At 36.1% G+C, this 14,148-nt stretch overlaps 1 protein-coding gene across 2 annotated transcripts in view; it reads left to right on the top strand.

The window, feature by feature from the left end:
* LOC150104892 (choline/ethanolamine kinase-like) overlaps positions 1–14,148 on the top strand; it is a 210,467-nt gene that overhangs the window by 185,982 nt on the left and 10,337 nt on the right. For both annotated transcript variants that reach the window (XM_090395413.1, XM_090395412.1), the window contains one exon: positions 12,843–13,022. In XM_090395413.1, coding sequence (XP_090251539.1) covers positions 12,843–13,022 — 180 coding nt within the window. The remainder of the gene's footprint in view (positions 1–12,842; positions 13,023–14,148) is intronic.

The raw sequence follows: 14,148 nt of genomic DNA, 5'->3' as shown, positions 1-14,148 counted from the left end.
TCTACAAAAGATCAGCTCCCTCCTCTCTCTCTGCCTGGAGTTTACAAAGTACCCTGTTCCTGTAAGCTTGCGTGCTTTGGACAGACAGGCAGATCAGCATCCATCCGCCTGGAGGAACACAAGTCATATATCGTTAAACACAACTATGGCCATTCAGGCTTGGCTGACCACGTTTTGGACACCACCCACAGAATATCATGGAAGAAAACCGCCATGCTCCACCACAACAAATTCAAGAAAGAGAGACTTTTCTTAGAAGCAGCAGCAGCTCTCAAAAACCAACCAAATCTTAACAAATACGGTTGCATTAAGCTTCCGAAGATTTGGGAAACAGTCATCACCAGAGGTCCCACCCTACATTCCAGGCCACCTACAACTGCCCTTAGAGGGCGCTCCACCTAGATAGGACTTTATTGTCACCCACGTGGTTGGGCTTAGTATTGTAAGTTTTTGTGTGCATGTTACATTAATTGTCTTTGTAATCCCCGTAGATGTCCTAGTGACTAGGACGAAATATAAGAAGTATTAAATTCTATTTTAATTCTTTTTGAGTGTTGTAAAAAATCCATTAAACCTCCAACATAAAGTGAATAAATTGTTTTAGCAGTCATAAATGATTTTGAAAGGTTAGAAATATGCAATGATAGAAGATATGAAAGAGTTGTTAGGAAAAGCAAAAATGAAAAGTAGAAAGTAAAGATTTTGAGTCTGCTGCCTTGGTATGATAGGAGAGAATTTGGAAGAAGGGCCATGATTGTCAATGAGAAGATTGTGCAGGAGGAAAGGTGTAAAGTTTATTTTGTGTAGAGTGAATTTGATGGACATAAGGACCTGTATATATCTTAATGGACTGCACTTAATTGTTTATGAGTTAGGTGCTTGGAGAAAGTGTTGTTCAGTGAGAGTTTGAAAGTGAAAACCAGGGAAACTAGAGATATTATGCAAGTGCAACTGTGGGCCCAAGGAGATGTTGAAATGCATGTACACGAAATCCCAAAATATCAGAAATAAAGGAGAGGAGGTTTGGCATTGGGCAGCTTGACTCAGTCAAAAATTATTGGCATTAACGAGATTGGTTGTCAGAAAATGATCTGGTTCAAGGATGAACATATGGATGTTGTATTTTCAGAGAAGATGGCAGGAGGAGGGGTATTATTAATGATAGCCAAAGAACTTCAACCAAAGTTGAAGTTAAGGAAGATCTATAGATCTTATAGAAATGATTCATTAGAGGCTGTTTGGTAGGGAATTAGAGGCCAATAGCACAAAATATATTGTTATTTGCTGCTATAGACCTGGAGTTACAGAAGATGTGAATGACATGAATCAGCAGATTAGCACAATGAGTGCAGGCAGAGTAATTATCATAGGAGACTTCAACTATTAGACGCAAGGAATAAGAAAAGTTTCATTGACTATGTTATTGTCGATAGTGATGTTTTCCATCTTGTACAGAGGATTTGAAATTGGATTAGTCTTGAGTAGGATAAAATTGAATTTCATATTGAAAAGAACTTGTAAGAAAGTTTTAAAGCGAATAAAAGTTGAGCAGCTCTCAGATGTGAATTGTAGACTGAAATATACAAACATTATTCAAGAAAAAATGAAAGTTTGAGAACAGGAATCAAACCTTGGAGATTCAGTGGCAAGCTCTGAAGAAAACATTGATTGATTCAGCCAGAGAGGAATGTGGTGAGGTTGTCTGCAAGGATAGAAAAATCAGAACTCCAAGTTTGACACAGGAAGTTAAACAGGCATTAAAGGAAAAGAAGAAAGCATATCAAAAGTTGTTGGCAATAAATCAGCTTGTACTCTTAGAGAATACACAGACAAATGCAAGAAAGATAAACAGTGTGTAAAACTAGCTAAACAAAAATTATGGGAAAAGTTTGGTAAGAACATAAAAAATAAATATCAAGAAGGGTGGCAAGATATTCTGGAGATTGTTGAAGCACAGAAATGGAGGAAAGAATGCTGTAAAAGGAATTAGAGATGATAAAGGTGATATGAAAAGTAGAGAAAAAGGTATCCTTGAAGTATGGAGTAATTACTTCGAAAAATTGCTAAATGAAACTAACAGTGATGACAGCACACTGATTAAAAAAAAAAAAAAAAAACGCTCATCAGGCATGCAGTCATGAATACATATCCATACTTGAAGTAGAAAAAGCCATCAAAAGTTTGAAATGTGGAAAGGCAGCTAGAGTAGATGATATTCGACTAGAAATGCTCAAGTATAGAGGTATAAAAGTCTTATAGTGGCTGCACTGCTTAGTTCAGAGGGCCTGGACAGAGGGACGAATTCCAGATGATTGGTGTAGAGCTCTCATAGTACCTATATATAAAAGGGGAATAAAACTGAATCTGAGAATTACAGAGGTATTTCTCTACTGAGTGTTCCTGGTAAGATTTATGCCAGTATACTTGAGAAACAGTTGAGAAGAATAGTGGAAGAGAAGGTTGGTGAAGAAAAAGCTGGATTCAGGCCAAATAGAGGCTGTCACAGTCAGATTTTCACTTCATGACAAATAGTTGAAAAATCATGGGAATATAACAAAGATCTGTTTTAAGTTTTGTAGATATGGGAAAAGTATATGACAAGGTGCCAAAAGAGAAGTTATTTAAATTGCTACAGTGGTATGGTGTTGGTGGGGCATTATATCAAGCAATACTTAGTCTTTATTTGAGTTGTAAGTCAGCAGGTAGAATTGAAGGAAGTACAGGAAGATGGTTTAATGTTAAATCTGGTGTCAGACAAGGATGTACATTATCTCCTTTGTTATTCATTATTATCTATATGGATCGCATTATGAAGGAAAGTGGTATTAACGTATTAAACCTGATATCAAAATTGGAGATGTTAATCTCAACTCTTTGCTTTATGCAGATGATGTTATACTTCTAAATAAATCTGCTAAGTCTGCAAGATTCCCTGGCTAAAATGAATAACTGTTGTAATAAATTTGGTATGAAAATCAGCAATAACAAGACAAAGAATGAAAATAGGCAGAAGCATTGAAAATATCAGCTGCATTGTGAATGGAGAACCTATAGAACAAGTGAAACATTTCAGCTACTTAGGCACGATTTTTAGTGAAGATGGTAAATTAAATATGGAAATAGACAACAGAATCAATAAAGCTGATGTGGTAGGAAGTGAACTGAATAAATTTATATGAAATAAGAGAGAAATTAGTCAAAACACTAAATTAGCTGCATACAATACAGTGTTCAAACCAGTTAAACTTATGGATCTGAGAGCTGGGTTAGTAGTAAAACACTTGATCAGAGACTAGAGACCACAGATATGAGAATCCTGAGAATGATTAGGGGTATGAACAGATGGCATCAATGGCAATATCATATTAAAAATGAGGATATTAAGAAAGAACTTGGCATTGTCAGCATCCTGAAATGCATTAGCAGAGCTAATCTCAAGTGGTATGGTCAGAAACAGAATTCTGTTTCTGACCATAAGGGAGAGGAAAGATTAGCAAAACAAGTGTTCTCTACCAGGTTGGTAGAAAAAGACCCAGAGGAAAACCAGATATAGGTGGATTTATATGGTAAAAAGTCCCTTAGAAGATAGAAATATAAGATCTGATATTGTTGGAGCCTTGACAGGTAATAGATTTGGAGGAAAATTGTAGATAGATAGGAAGTTAGTAATGACGTAAATTTTTCATGTAGTACTATCTTATCCTGTACACCCCTTGAGAGTAAATGTCAGGAATTTGATGATGATGACTTCAACTATGGTGATATAGATTAGGACGAAAAAATGGCACATGGCAAAATGGAAAAAAATAACTCCCACCAGAACATAGTCAAAAATTACCTTCTATTAGATAGTAGATTACATAATACATATTAATGTTACATTTTTCATTCTTATTGGGAGATTAGAAATTCAAGAAGGCAAACTTGAAGGAGCTGCTTAAATTTTGATGAGATGAATATCATCTGCATTTATTCACAGAAATTGCTGATTTAAATTTATTCAAATTTTGGGATTTAAGTCATTGATCATCCATGCAACAGGTGAAAAGCCAATAGGGAAAATGTCACCCTTTATTCAAAAGCGTTTAGAAGGACCTGCTAAAACAATCAAACTATGTTCTGGTGATATTTTTGTGGAAACATCTAGTCAGCAATACTCAGAAAAATAACTAAAGGCTACATCAATGGATGGAATACCAATTACAGTGACACCTCATAAAACATTAAGCTCTTTTGGAGGAGTGACATCAGTATGAGATCTCATTGATCTTCCAGATGAAGAGAGATATATTTCAGAGCTTAAAGATCAGGGAGTGATTGGTATGAGGCACATCCTGGTACACATGGGAATGGTCACTTGGTTTCAACCAGAAACATCATCTTTACCTTTGATACACCTAAGCCTCCAACATCTGCAAAAGCAGGGTACCTCGACTGTCTTGTTAGGCTGTACATCCCTAATCCACTGAGATGCTTTAACTGCCAGAAATATGGATGTTCCCAAACTGCCTGTCATGGCCCTACTACCTGTGCCTGATATGTTAGTAAAGAGCATGATAAAAAATTGTGCCCTGCAAAGAAACCTTTTTTAATATGGTTCCCACCCATGAAAGGTTGAGTGCAAACCTCAAACCTTTAGTACATTTTTACATGGGTGGGCTATGGAATTTTTTCCATTTTTATCCTTTTGATGTATTTTTTTGCATTTATTTTTTACAGAACCCCTGCTCTAGAGACTAAACATGGACCTTTATCAAGTTACTTCAGTCCCCCAATAAGCAAGATGGATCTCACACCCAGGTGATGAAATTCATCTCTCATCTAATGACAATCGCAAACATCCATGGCTGTAATGGGATTCGAACCTTCAACCTGTTGGTTGGAGAGTGGGTATGCTAATCACTCAGTCAACCAGACTACCTAAATGTGTCAACTGTCAGTGAGATCATCCATCTTACTCTCATGTATGTCAGAAGTGGAAGAATGAAAAAAGAAATACAAAAGGTTAAAACAGAACAAAATATATCAGGATGCAAAAAGAAAGTTAATCACACCACACTTGTCCAGAAATCTTACGCTGAGAAGGTGGCAGTTAAGAAAATATCAACAGCATCTCAAACTTGCATGTCTGTTCCACCATTTGATAATTTTACCATGCTTGAAATTTATGATTACGAGTGCTTCTCTGTGGAGTGCGTTAGTTGCACAACCTGTAGTCTGACTGCCAAAACAACTCCAACAATGGTCCCATTCAATGAGAACCCACTTGTCAAAAAAAAATTATTGCAAGGATATCACTTAAAGATTAAAGAAGGAAGCTGATTCAGTTGGCAAGGGTAGTAAAGGGAGAAGCAGTTAGCTAATGAAACCAAAAAAAAGAGTTCTTTCAATGTGTAGCCAGCAGAAAAAAAGAATGATTATGGAAGGATGACATTGAATAGAGAAAATGATATAAGGATAACTGCTGCAAAGTATACAGTTGAGATATTAAATGAGCAGCTTGTAAAGGTATTTCATTCTTATGAATGTGACATCATACAAAGTTTGAGAGCAATGTAAGGAGAGGAGGAGGAGAGATTGACTGAGTGAACTGTGAGAAGGTGTATGTGGAATTCAATAAACTTGATGTTAATAAGGCTGTGGGACCTGATAAGTATTAGGAATGAATGTACCAGGGAGTTGACATCTGCCTTGGCATACTTGGTTAATATGAGTCTTACATTGGATCATGTTCCAAAGAAGTGGAAGGACTTTATAAGAAGCCTTCATAAGGGATATGAGACATCAATCTTCAAATTAAGGCCAATCTATGTGCCAGGTGTTGTCACTATTTGAGAGGTTAGTGAGAACCACAATCCAGAATTTGGTTGACAACAGTGGTATTGTCACTGATGGACAGCATGGATTTGCTAATGGAAGGTCATATTTTAGCAAACTGCTTATTACAATAAGCAGTTTGCTAAAAAATTTTGTACTACACAACACTGTAGTACAAAATCTAAGTACTACACAATAGTATACTTAGATTTTGCAAAGGTTTTTGATTTGATTGCCACATGATAAATTGAAAGTTGAACTAGAATGGATGAGGTTGGATATTAGATTGGAGATTATCTGTGTGATAGATATCAGCATGGTGTATGGGGAGCAATATCCATGAAGCGTTGCTAGTAGTGGTCATGTGCTCAAGGGTCTATTTTAGGGCAATTGCTGTTTAACACATATGTTAATGATATTGGGGACAGTTTGAATGGTGATATTCAGTTTGCAGATAAAGCAAAGTTGGGAAGAATTTATGAATACAGCTGATCTTGCCTCTTTACAAGAGGACTTGAATGAATAGACTGAGTGAATGTATGATGTTGCAGTGGGTAAGGTTTTAAAATTGGGTGATTAGGGATTAAAATTTAGAGGACAAATTGCTAAAATTGTGAGGACAATGCAGCAAATTCTGGCAGTGATGCAGAGAATACTGACTTGTAGAAATAAGGATATTTTGGTTCCGTTGTACAAGGCCTTGATGTATTTTTTCCCTGCTCTAGAGACCAAACATGGACCTTTTTCAAGTAGCTTGAAAAATAGGATACTATGCACAGATTTAGTCAACTTTGTTTTCAAAAAGGATGAAGAGATATTGGATAGGATCCAGATGAGATTTACTAAGGTGGTGTCTGGTCTCTGGAATGTTGAGAAGACGCAATTTACAGTGATCAAACATCACCTAAAATGAGAGGAGTACTGCAGTGGAAATGGGATAGATGAAAGCAACCCAGATACAATTTAAGACCAAGGCCCACCAGCAGAAGAAACCCTTCTGGATAGGAGAGGAGGAAAACTTGGCAAGAAAGATTTTAAGAAAAATTTTCTTATTTAAAGGGGAGACCTTTATTATACCCTGATAAGTTAAGAATGTTAAAATTCCACTTAACGAGCAAGTAAAAACCCTGTAAAATAATTAAGTAAACATGCTTGTTTCTAAGTAGGTATCGTTGTGAACTTTAGAAAATATTGAATACATTGATTTAAGAAGAAATAAATAATTAGCTCAAGGAGAATTTTATAATGTAAAAGAAAAAAAAAGTGGAATTAGATAAATGTGTATAAAGGAAAGTTGCCTGAGACAAAGTGTAAATTAAGAGAGTTATAGTTTTGTATTGATATTAAATCCAATGTAAGGACATTTTGTAAAAGAATCACTAGAACGTATTCTGTGGGAAAGATAGTCCAGGGTTCAAGGACACGCTGACGATTGCTCCTGGCGGTCGCATGCTTGGCGCGTAGAGTAAACAAGCAGGCAGAGAACAGACGTCGTGAGGTCATGTGACATAGGAAATAGAGGTGCTGGATGAACAGCGAAGTGGTGTTTTTTTTTTTACCAATAGGATGACTCTGTTGGTCTTTCGTTGTGTGGAGTTCTCGCATTTCCTAGAGTAGTGAAGGTTTAGTCTGGTGCTGGTTTGGGGATGGCCGAACGATACCTCTAGACTAGGACGATGTTACAGCAGGTAATCCTGTCGTAGATGCCTGGAAAGTAGCAGCAGACCATACCGTTGAAAGGTCAGCAGATGCACATGTCCCGAAGTCTAAGCTGGTAATTACTATGAGGTTTTGACCTGAGGTAGATTGAAGGAAACAAAGAAATGTCCTAATGAAACAGAGGAGAGACTAAAGCAGAAGCAGACGGATAGAGGTACCATCGAGTGGAGATAAGTAAAGTTTGTTATTTATACGAATGTAATCTGAATATGTATTAATATGTGAAGCTTTATTAGTGAGGAACTCAGATACAAATATAGGTCAGGACTGCAGCACGTGTGTTTTATAGAAAGTCATGAGTGAATAGTTATTAACCGAAACTGAATTTTTGTATGTTGAAGAATGGTTAATGTTAGTATAGAAATTAAATACTGGAATTTAGTAGTAATCTAGATGATATAGAATTACTTACTTTTGTGTGAATTACTTGAGATAAAAATGTGTTCAGAGATCATATCTGATGAAGTCAAGCTAATTAATTGATTTAGATTAGAATGTGTTTTATTTAATGATGATTGTTGTATGTTAAACTGTAATCTTAGAAACAAATAAACCTTGTTTGATTTTAACTAAATATATGAGTCTGTGTATAGAATTTGATGCACTACTTGTGTAACTCATTATGGATCTGAGCAGGAGTTTAATTGAATAAAGTTAAGGACACGATTGCAACCCTAGGTCACATGAGTATATCTTCTAACTTACTTCTTGATTGAGTTATATCTTTAATCTAATAATTCTTAGTGGCACAGTCTAAAAATATAAATTTCTTAGGATTTTAAGAGAGGTAAGGCTTGAGGACTCTGTCACATTGAATTTTGGCTCTACCCTGAGGCTTTCTTTGTGTGATGGAGATACCACACGATCCATGTAGAAAAGACTTCACTTTTAGCGGCATGATATAGAGATACAAGGAATAATATTGAAAGTGGACACAACAGTGATAAATAATTGGAATATGGTGTCTGCAGAGAATGTGAATGTATTTAAGGCACAGTACGATGAGTTGTGTGTATAACAGAGGGACCTCCCATGGTGAGCGACTCCATGGGGATATGAGGATAATAATATAACCATTATTCATCATCTGTATAGATCACATTACTGTCCTAAATTGCAATAAACTTGATGTCAAAATTGAAGAAGTTGATCTCAGCTCTTTAATTTATGCAGATGATAATATACTCCCAATAAATAAAGTACAAGTCTTTACTAAATATATGAAGAGCCAAAGGCTGCAATTTGGCAACATATAACTTGTTTAAGTTAAGGGATATTACATCCCATATTGTTTCTTAGCTGAATAAGAAACTAGAGTTTCATGCCGAATATAGAAATTATATAAAGTTCGGCAATTCCAAGCGTAAGCAAATACCTGGATAGCAGCAACTGACCCTTAAGGTAGTGCAAGCTGAGGCAACTCATAGCAAAGGTGGAGCAAGCTCCGATCTCTATTCTTGATATTTACCCATAATGTGAACTTAGCTCCTAGGAGCTGTATTACTGTTCATATTATGGGAGAAGATTACTACCCAGACCGGTTTCAACCTTCATTGAGGTCTCATCAGTGAGTAGGTAGACCTAATTAATACCAAGTTTGTAGCGAACAGAACCTCCATCCCTTCTATGAGAATTGCCAAGTGGTGTCCTCATAAATTACTAAATATATGAAGAGCCAAAGGCTTCAATTTGGCGACATATAACTTGTTTAAGTTAAGGGATATTACATCCCATATTGTTTCTTAGCCAAAATTTGGCATGAAACTCAAAAGAGTTTCATGCCAAATATAGAAATTATATAAAGTTCGGCGATTCCAAGTGTAAGCAAATACCTGGATAGCAGCAACTGACCCTTAAGGTACAATCCATATAGATTGTAAATAAGAGTGGAGATATTCTCACATCTGCCTTTACATCAAACAGGCCTTCTATATTTCCTTCAATTCTAACTTCTGACTTAGAACATAAATACATTGAATTGTATATTCTTCCATTTACCCCACACAAGTCTTTATTGAATAACCTAACCAAATTGAATAACTGCTGTAACAAATTTTAGTATGCTTGTGTAGAGGCTTAAGTGCTGTGAGGACATTATGTTGGAGGTTTAATGGATTTTTTACAACACTCAGAAAGAATTAAATTAGAATTTAATACTTCTATATTTCGTCCTAGTCACTAGGACATCTACGGGGATTACAAACACAATTAATGTAACATGCACACAAAAACTTACAATACTAAGCCCAACCACGTGGGTGACACTAAAGTCTTATCTAGGTGGAGCACCCTCTAAGGGTGGTAGTAGGTGGCCTGGAATGTAAGGTGGGACCTTTGGTGATGAGTGTTTCCCAAATCTTCGGAAGCTTAATGCAACCGTATTTGTTAAGATTTGGTTAGTTTCTGAGAGCTGCTGCTGCTTCTAAGAAAAGTCTCTCTTTCTTGAATTTGCTTGGTGGAGCATGGTGGTTTTCTTCCATGATACTCTGTGGGTGGTGTCCAAAACATGGTCAGCCAAGCCTGAATGGCCATAGTTGTGTTTAACGATGTACGACTTGTGTTCCTCCAGGCAGATGGATGCTGATCTGCCTGTCTGTCCAAAGTACGCAAGCTTACAGGAACAGGGTACTTTGTAAACTCCAGGCAGAGAGAGGGGCCAGCTGATCTTTCGTAGAACGGATAAGGGTAGCAAGTTTGCGATAGGGCTTATATGCTGTGTGTAGGTTATACTTTTTTAGTATCTTGGCTATTTTTTCCGAAGTGCCTCGGATGTAGGGTATGGTGATGGCATTTTTAAATTCTTGTTGAGAGGGACGGGGAATGGGGGTGGGGAATTGATTATTTTTTTGATACTGTGTTCACTGTAGCCATTGGAGAGGAAAGTTCTGTGTATGTGGTTAAGCTCAGTAGTGAGGGCGGTTCCACTGGAACAAAGATTGTGGGCTCTCTTGGTAAGGGTTTTAATGATGCCATATTGTTGTGAGGGGTGGTGATGGGAGAGTTTGTGAATGTATCTGCCTGTGTGTGTGGGTTTTCTGTATACAGTGAAGGCAAGTGTACCATTGGGCAGGCGTGTGACTAAGGTGTCTAGGAAGGGTAAACAATTGTTCTTTTCCTTTTTTATAGTAAACTGGATTCTTGGATGTAGGCTATTAAGATGACCGAGGAAGGAGTCTAACGTGTCTGGACCATGAGGCCAAATGGAGAACACATCATCTACATATCTTAGCCAGATAGAAGGTTTGAGTGGGGCTGAGTCTATGGCTCGTTTTTCGAAATCTTCCATATAGAAATTGGCAAGGGGGGGTAAGAGGGGGGAACCCATGGCGGTTCCTTCTATCTGCTTGTAGATTTTGTTATTCCAAGAGAAATACCCAGAGCTGATGGCAAAGGAAAAGAGATCTAAGATGTCAGAGGGGAAAACGTTTTCTAAGAGAGATAAAGTGTCAGTTAAGGGAATATTGGTAAACAAAGAGGAGATATCAAAGCTTACCAATATGTCTGTATTGTTCAAGGTTAAATTTTCTGTGAGGGCTTTAAAGTGGGTCGAGTTTTTTATATAGGAAGCTGAATTTCTGGTGAGGGGGGACAGAGAGTTGGCCAGCTGTTTAGACAGTCTGTAACAAGGTGCATTGGTGGCATCTACTATAGGTCTGAGCGGGGAATTGGGTTTGTGGATTTTGGCTTAGTATTGTAAGTTTTTGTGTGCATGTTACATTAATTGTGTTTGTAATCCCCGTAGATGTCCTAGTGACTAGGACGAAATATAGGAGTATTAAATTCTAATTTAATTCTGAGTGTTGTAAAAAAAAAAATCCATTAAACTTCCAACATAAATTTTAGTATGAAAATCAACAGTACAACTAGGAAAAGGCAGGAACATTAAAAACATTAGTTGCATTCTGAATGGGAAACCTATAGAATAAGTAAAATAGTTTGGCAGTTGTTTAGGCACAATTTTTATTGAAAATGGCTAATTAATATGGAAATAGACAACAGAATTAGAGCTAGTATGGTAGGAAATCAGCTTAATAAATTTATATGGAAGATGGTATCCAAACCAGTTTTAACATAGGGATTTGAGAGCTGGGTTAGAAATAATACATTTGGTCAAAGATTGGAGACTATGGATATGGAAGTTCTGAGAAAAATTACAGAAGAGAACAGATTACATCAGTGACAAAATCATTTTAAAAATGAAAACATTAAGAAGGAACCCGAAATTGTTGGCATTCTGTAATGTGTGAGCAGAGCTAGTCTCACATGTTGGAGGGGGGGGGGGGTAGCAAAATGTGTTTCATACCAGGATGTTACAAGTGGAGTCCCTGGCAATAATGGCCTAATTTGCAGGAAGATTGTTTATATTGTTAGCACTACATGAAAAGTGTACATTATTAAATATATCATTATATACTGTACATCTCATGTCCAATTTTCCAGCCAGTGAAAATAATAAGCAGTATCCAAAATACTTGATGCAGTTTATTTGTATAGTTCATTTTTGTGCGTGTACTCCAAAAGCTGAACTTCATGTTGAAGGTCAATTAACTAAATTTATTTTAAGGTTATTTAATATTCACAGTAGTTGTCCCCATAATTATATAAATCAAGTGGATATTATATCCAGCATTATTGCAAAGTCGAATGTAGAAACTATGAAAGTTTAGTAAAGTAGCTGACCAGAGAGCTTACAGGAATACACTTGCTAGTATTCACGAGTTGCCCTAGTGCAGACCATATAGAAGACATGAGCACTTGGCCAAGCATCCACATATTGGCCTTTATTGGTCCATTTTGATAAGGTTTCACTGGCCTGATAGCTGTTTCAAACTGGTAGGTTCTCCTCAGAGACCAGGCAGAAACCTTAAGAGAGAGCAAAAACTCTCATTCAGTATTAAGGAACATTGTCGGAGAGGTATATTTTTTGTAAGTGAACTCTCGGTCGGTGCACAAAGTATTTACTAATAAAATAAATAGCCAAAAGGCTTCAGTTCAGCAATGCAAAATTATATAAATCAAATGGATATTAAATCCAGCATTATTTCAAAGCCGAATGTAGAAAACTGTGAAAGTTTCATAAAGAAGTTGACCAAAGAGCTTACGGGAATACAAGTAAAAGTTGCCTCCATAAGTTTTTGTAACAAATGTTGAGCACTATATTCTGCACAATATAAACAAAACAATAATTTGTGTATTTTAATTGTTTTCAGTGTGTGTTGTCTTAAACTTTTATCTTTAATTATATTATTCATAATCTGAACCAATTTTACTTTTGTAGTTTCTTACATAGGATTTTTTTCTTTTAGTTACAATTTATTAGGTCTTATTTGAGTTGCTCTGAACCCAAGAGCAATGAAATTTGCCAGCCTACCCAAGAAGATGCTATTCTCCGAGAAGTGTCTAGTTTTACTCTGGCATCTCATTTTCTTTGGACCTTGTGGAGTATTTATAATGCTCAGAACTCTCAGATTACATTTGGCTACTGGGTATGTTTAGCTTTCTTTTCCAGGGAAATATAAATTTACTATTAGTATATACAGAATAAATGCTTGAATAAATATTTGTTTGGATACAGTTTCCATGTGACCATTGTTAATATGTTAAAGTGCAACATCCTTCAACTCTTCAGTATTTTAAGTATTGAAAATAAAAAATTAATATTGAAAATATTAAATTCATTTAGCAACAAATATTGAAAATAGAAGCGTTTTTTTTTTTTACTTACCAGCACATTTTTATAGAAGTCATTTGCATGTTCTCTTCTATAGTTAAAAATGCTTTTATGTGAATCATGATTATAAATAAATTTAGCTGTCACTTTTAAAATTCTAGGAACTAAAGGAATAATATGTTATAGTGGATGTTTGCTACAGTGTAAAATGTTGATGTTGTAGTGAGGAGAGGGTTGGTTTGGGATATTTGGTAGTTCTTGAGTTTTTTTTTTTTTAATCCCACCTTCAAAAAGATTGGAAACTTGTACATTAATACTATGGATTGACTTATGGTAGAATAAGTCAGGAATCCTGATCTAAAATGAGTGTGCTACTTATGCCTATTCGATAGTGTTCTTCAATTACCATCCAGTTTCAGTTTACTTGGATTGTAAATGAACACTAACAGTGAAATTCATTTACCACTATTATGAGTGAGTTAACCGTAATAGAGTGTATGTTATAGTGAGGTTTGACTTTGAGGTACTACCCAAGAGTCCATGGGCAAGCCATACTGCCACCATTATTGTTGTATTGCATTGTTATGAATTAATCTGCTGTGTTATTATGGTTTGCAGTGTCTTGTACACATGATTTAATTGCTTACATGTTTGTTCTGTGATTTGCAAAGTGCTGATGCAAAAGAGCAAAGAGTTTGAATTAGTTTTTGTTTTGAACTAATAGTTCAGAGTAATATTAATTTTTTTTGGCATCATTTAGACAATGAGTTGTGGGTGCTGCTGAATTATACCAAAATCCTTTTTATGTTATTGAAATAGTCTGTTGTATGACTGTTACCAACCACGTGGAGTACATGTACCACAATGGTATTTGCATAATAGTACTTTTATACTTTTGTTTATGTATGTGATGTCAATATTTAGACATGCCATCTTTCGAG

The sequence above is a fragment of the Typopeltis vanoorti genome, chromosome 7 (assembly GCF_054136105.1).
Source record: "Typopeltis vanoorti isolate ZY-2024b chromosome 7, IOZ_Tvanoo_1.0, whole genome shotgun sequence".
Classification (NCBI taxonomy): Eukaryota; Metazoa; Arthropoda; class Arachnida; order Uropygi; family Thelyphonidae; genus Typopeltis; species Typopeltis vanoorti.
This window is presented reverse-complemented; position numbering and strand designations above follow the sequence as displayed.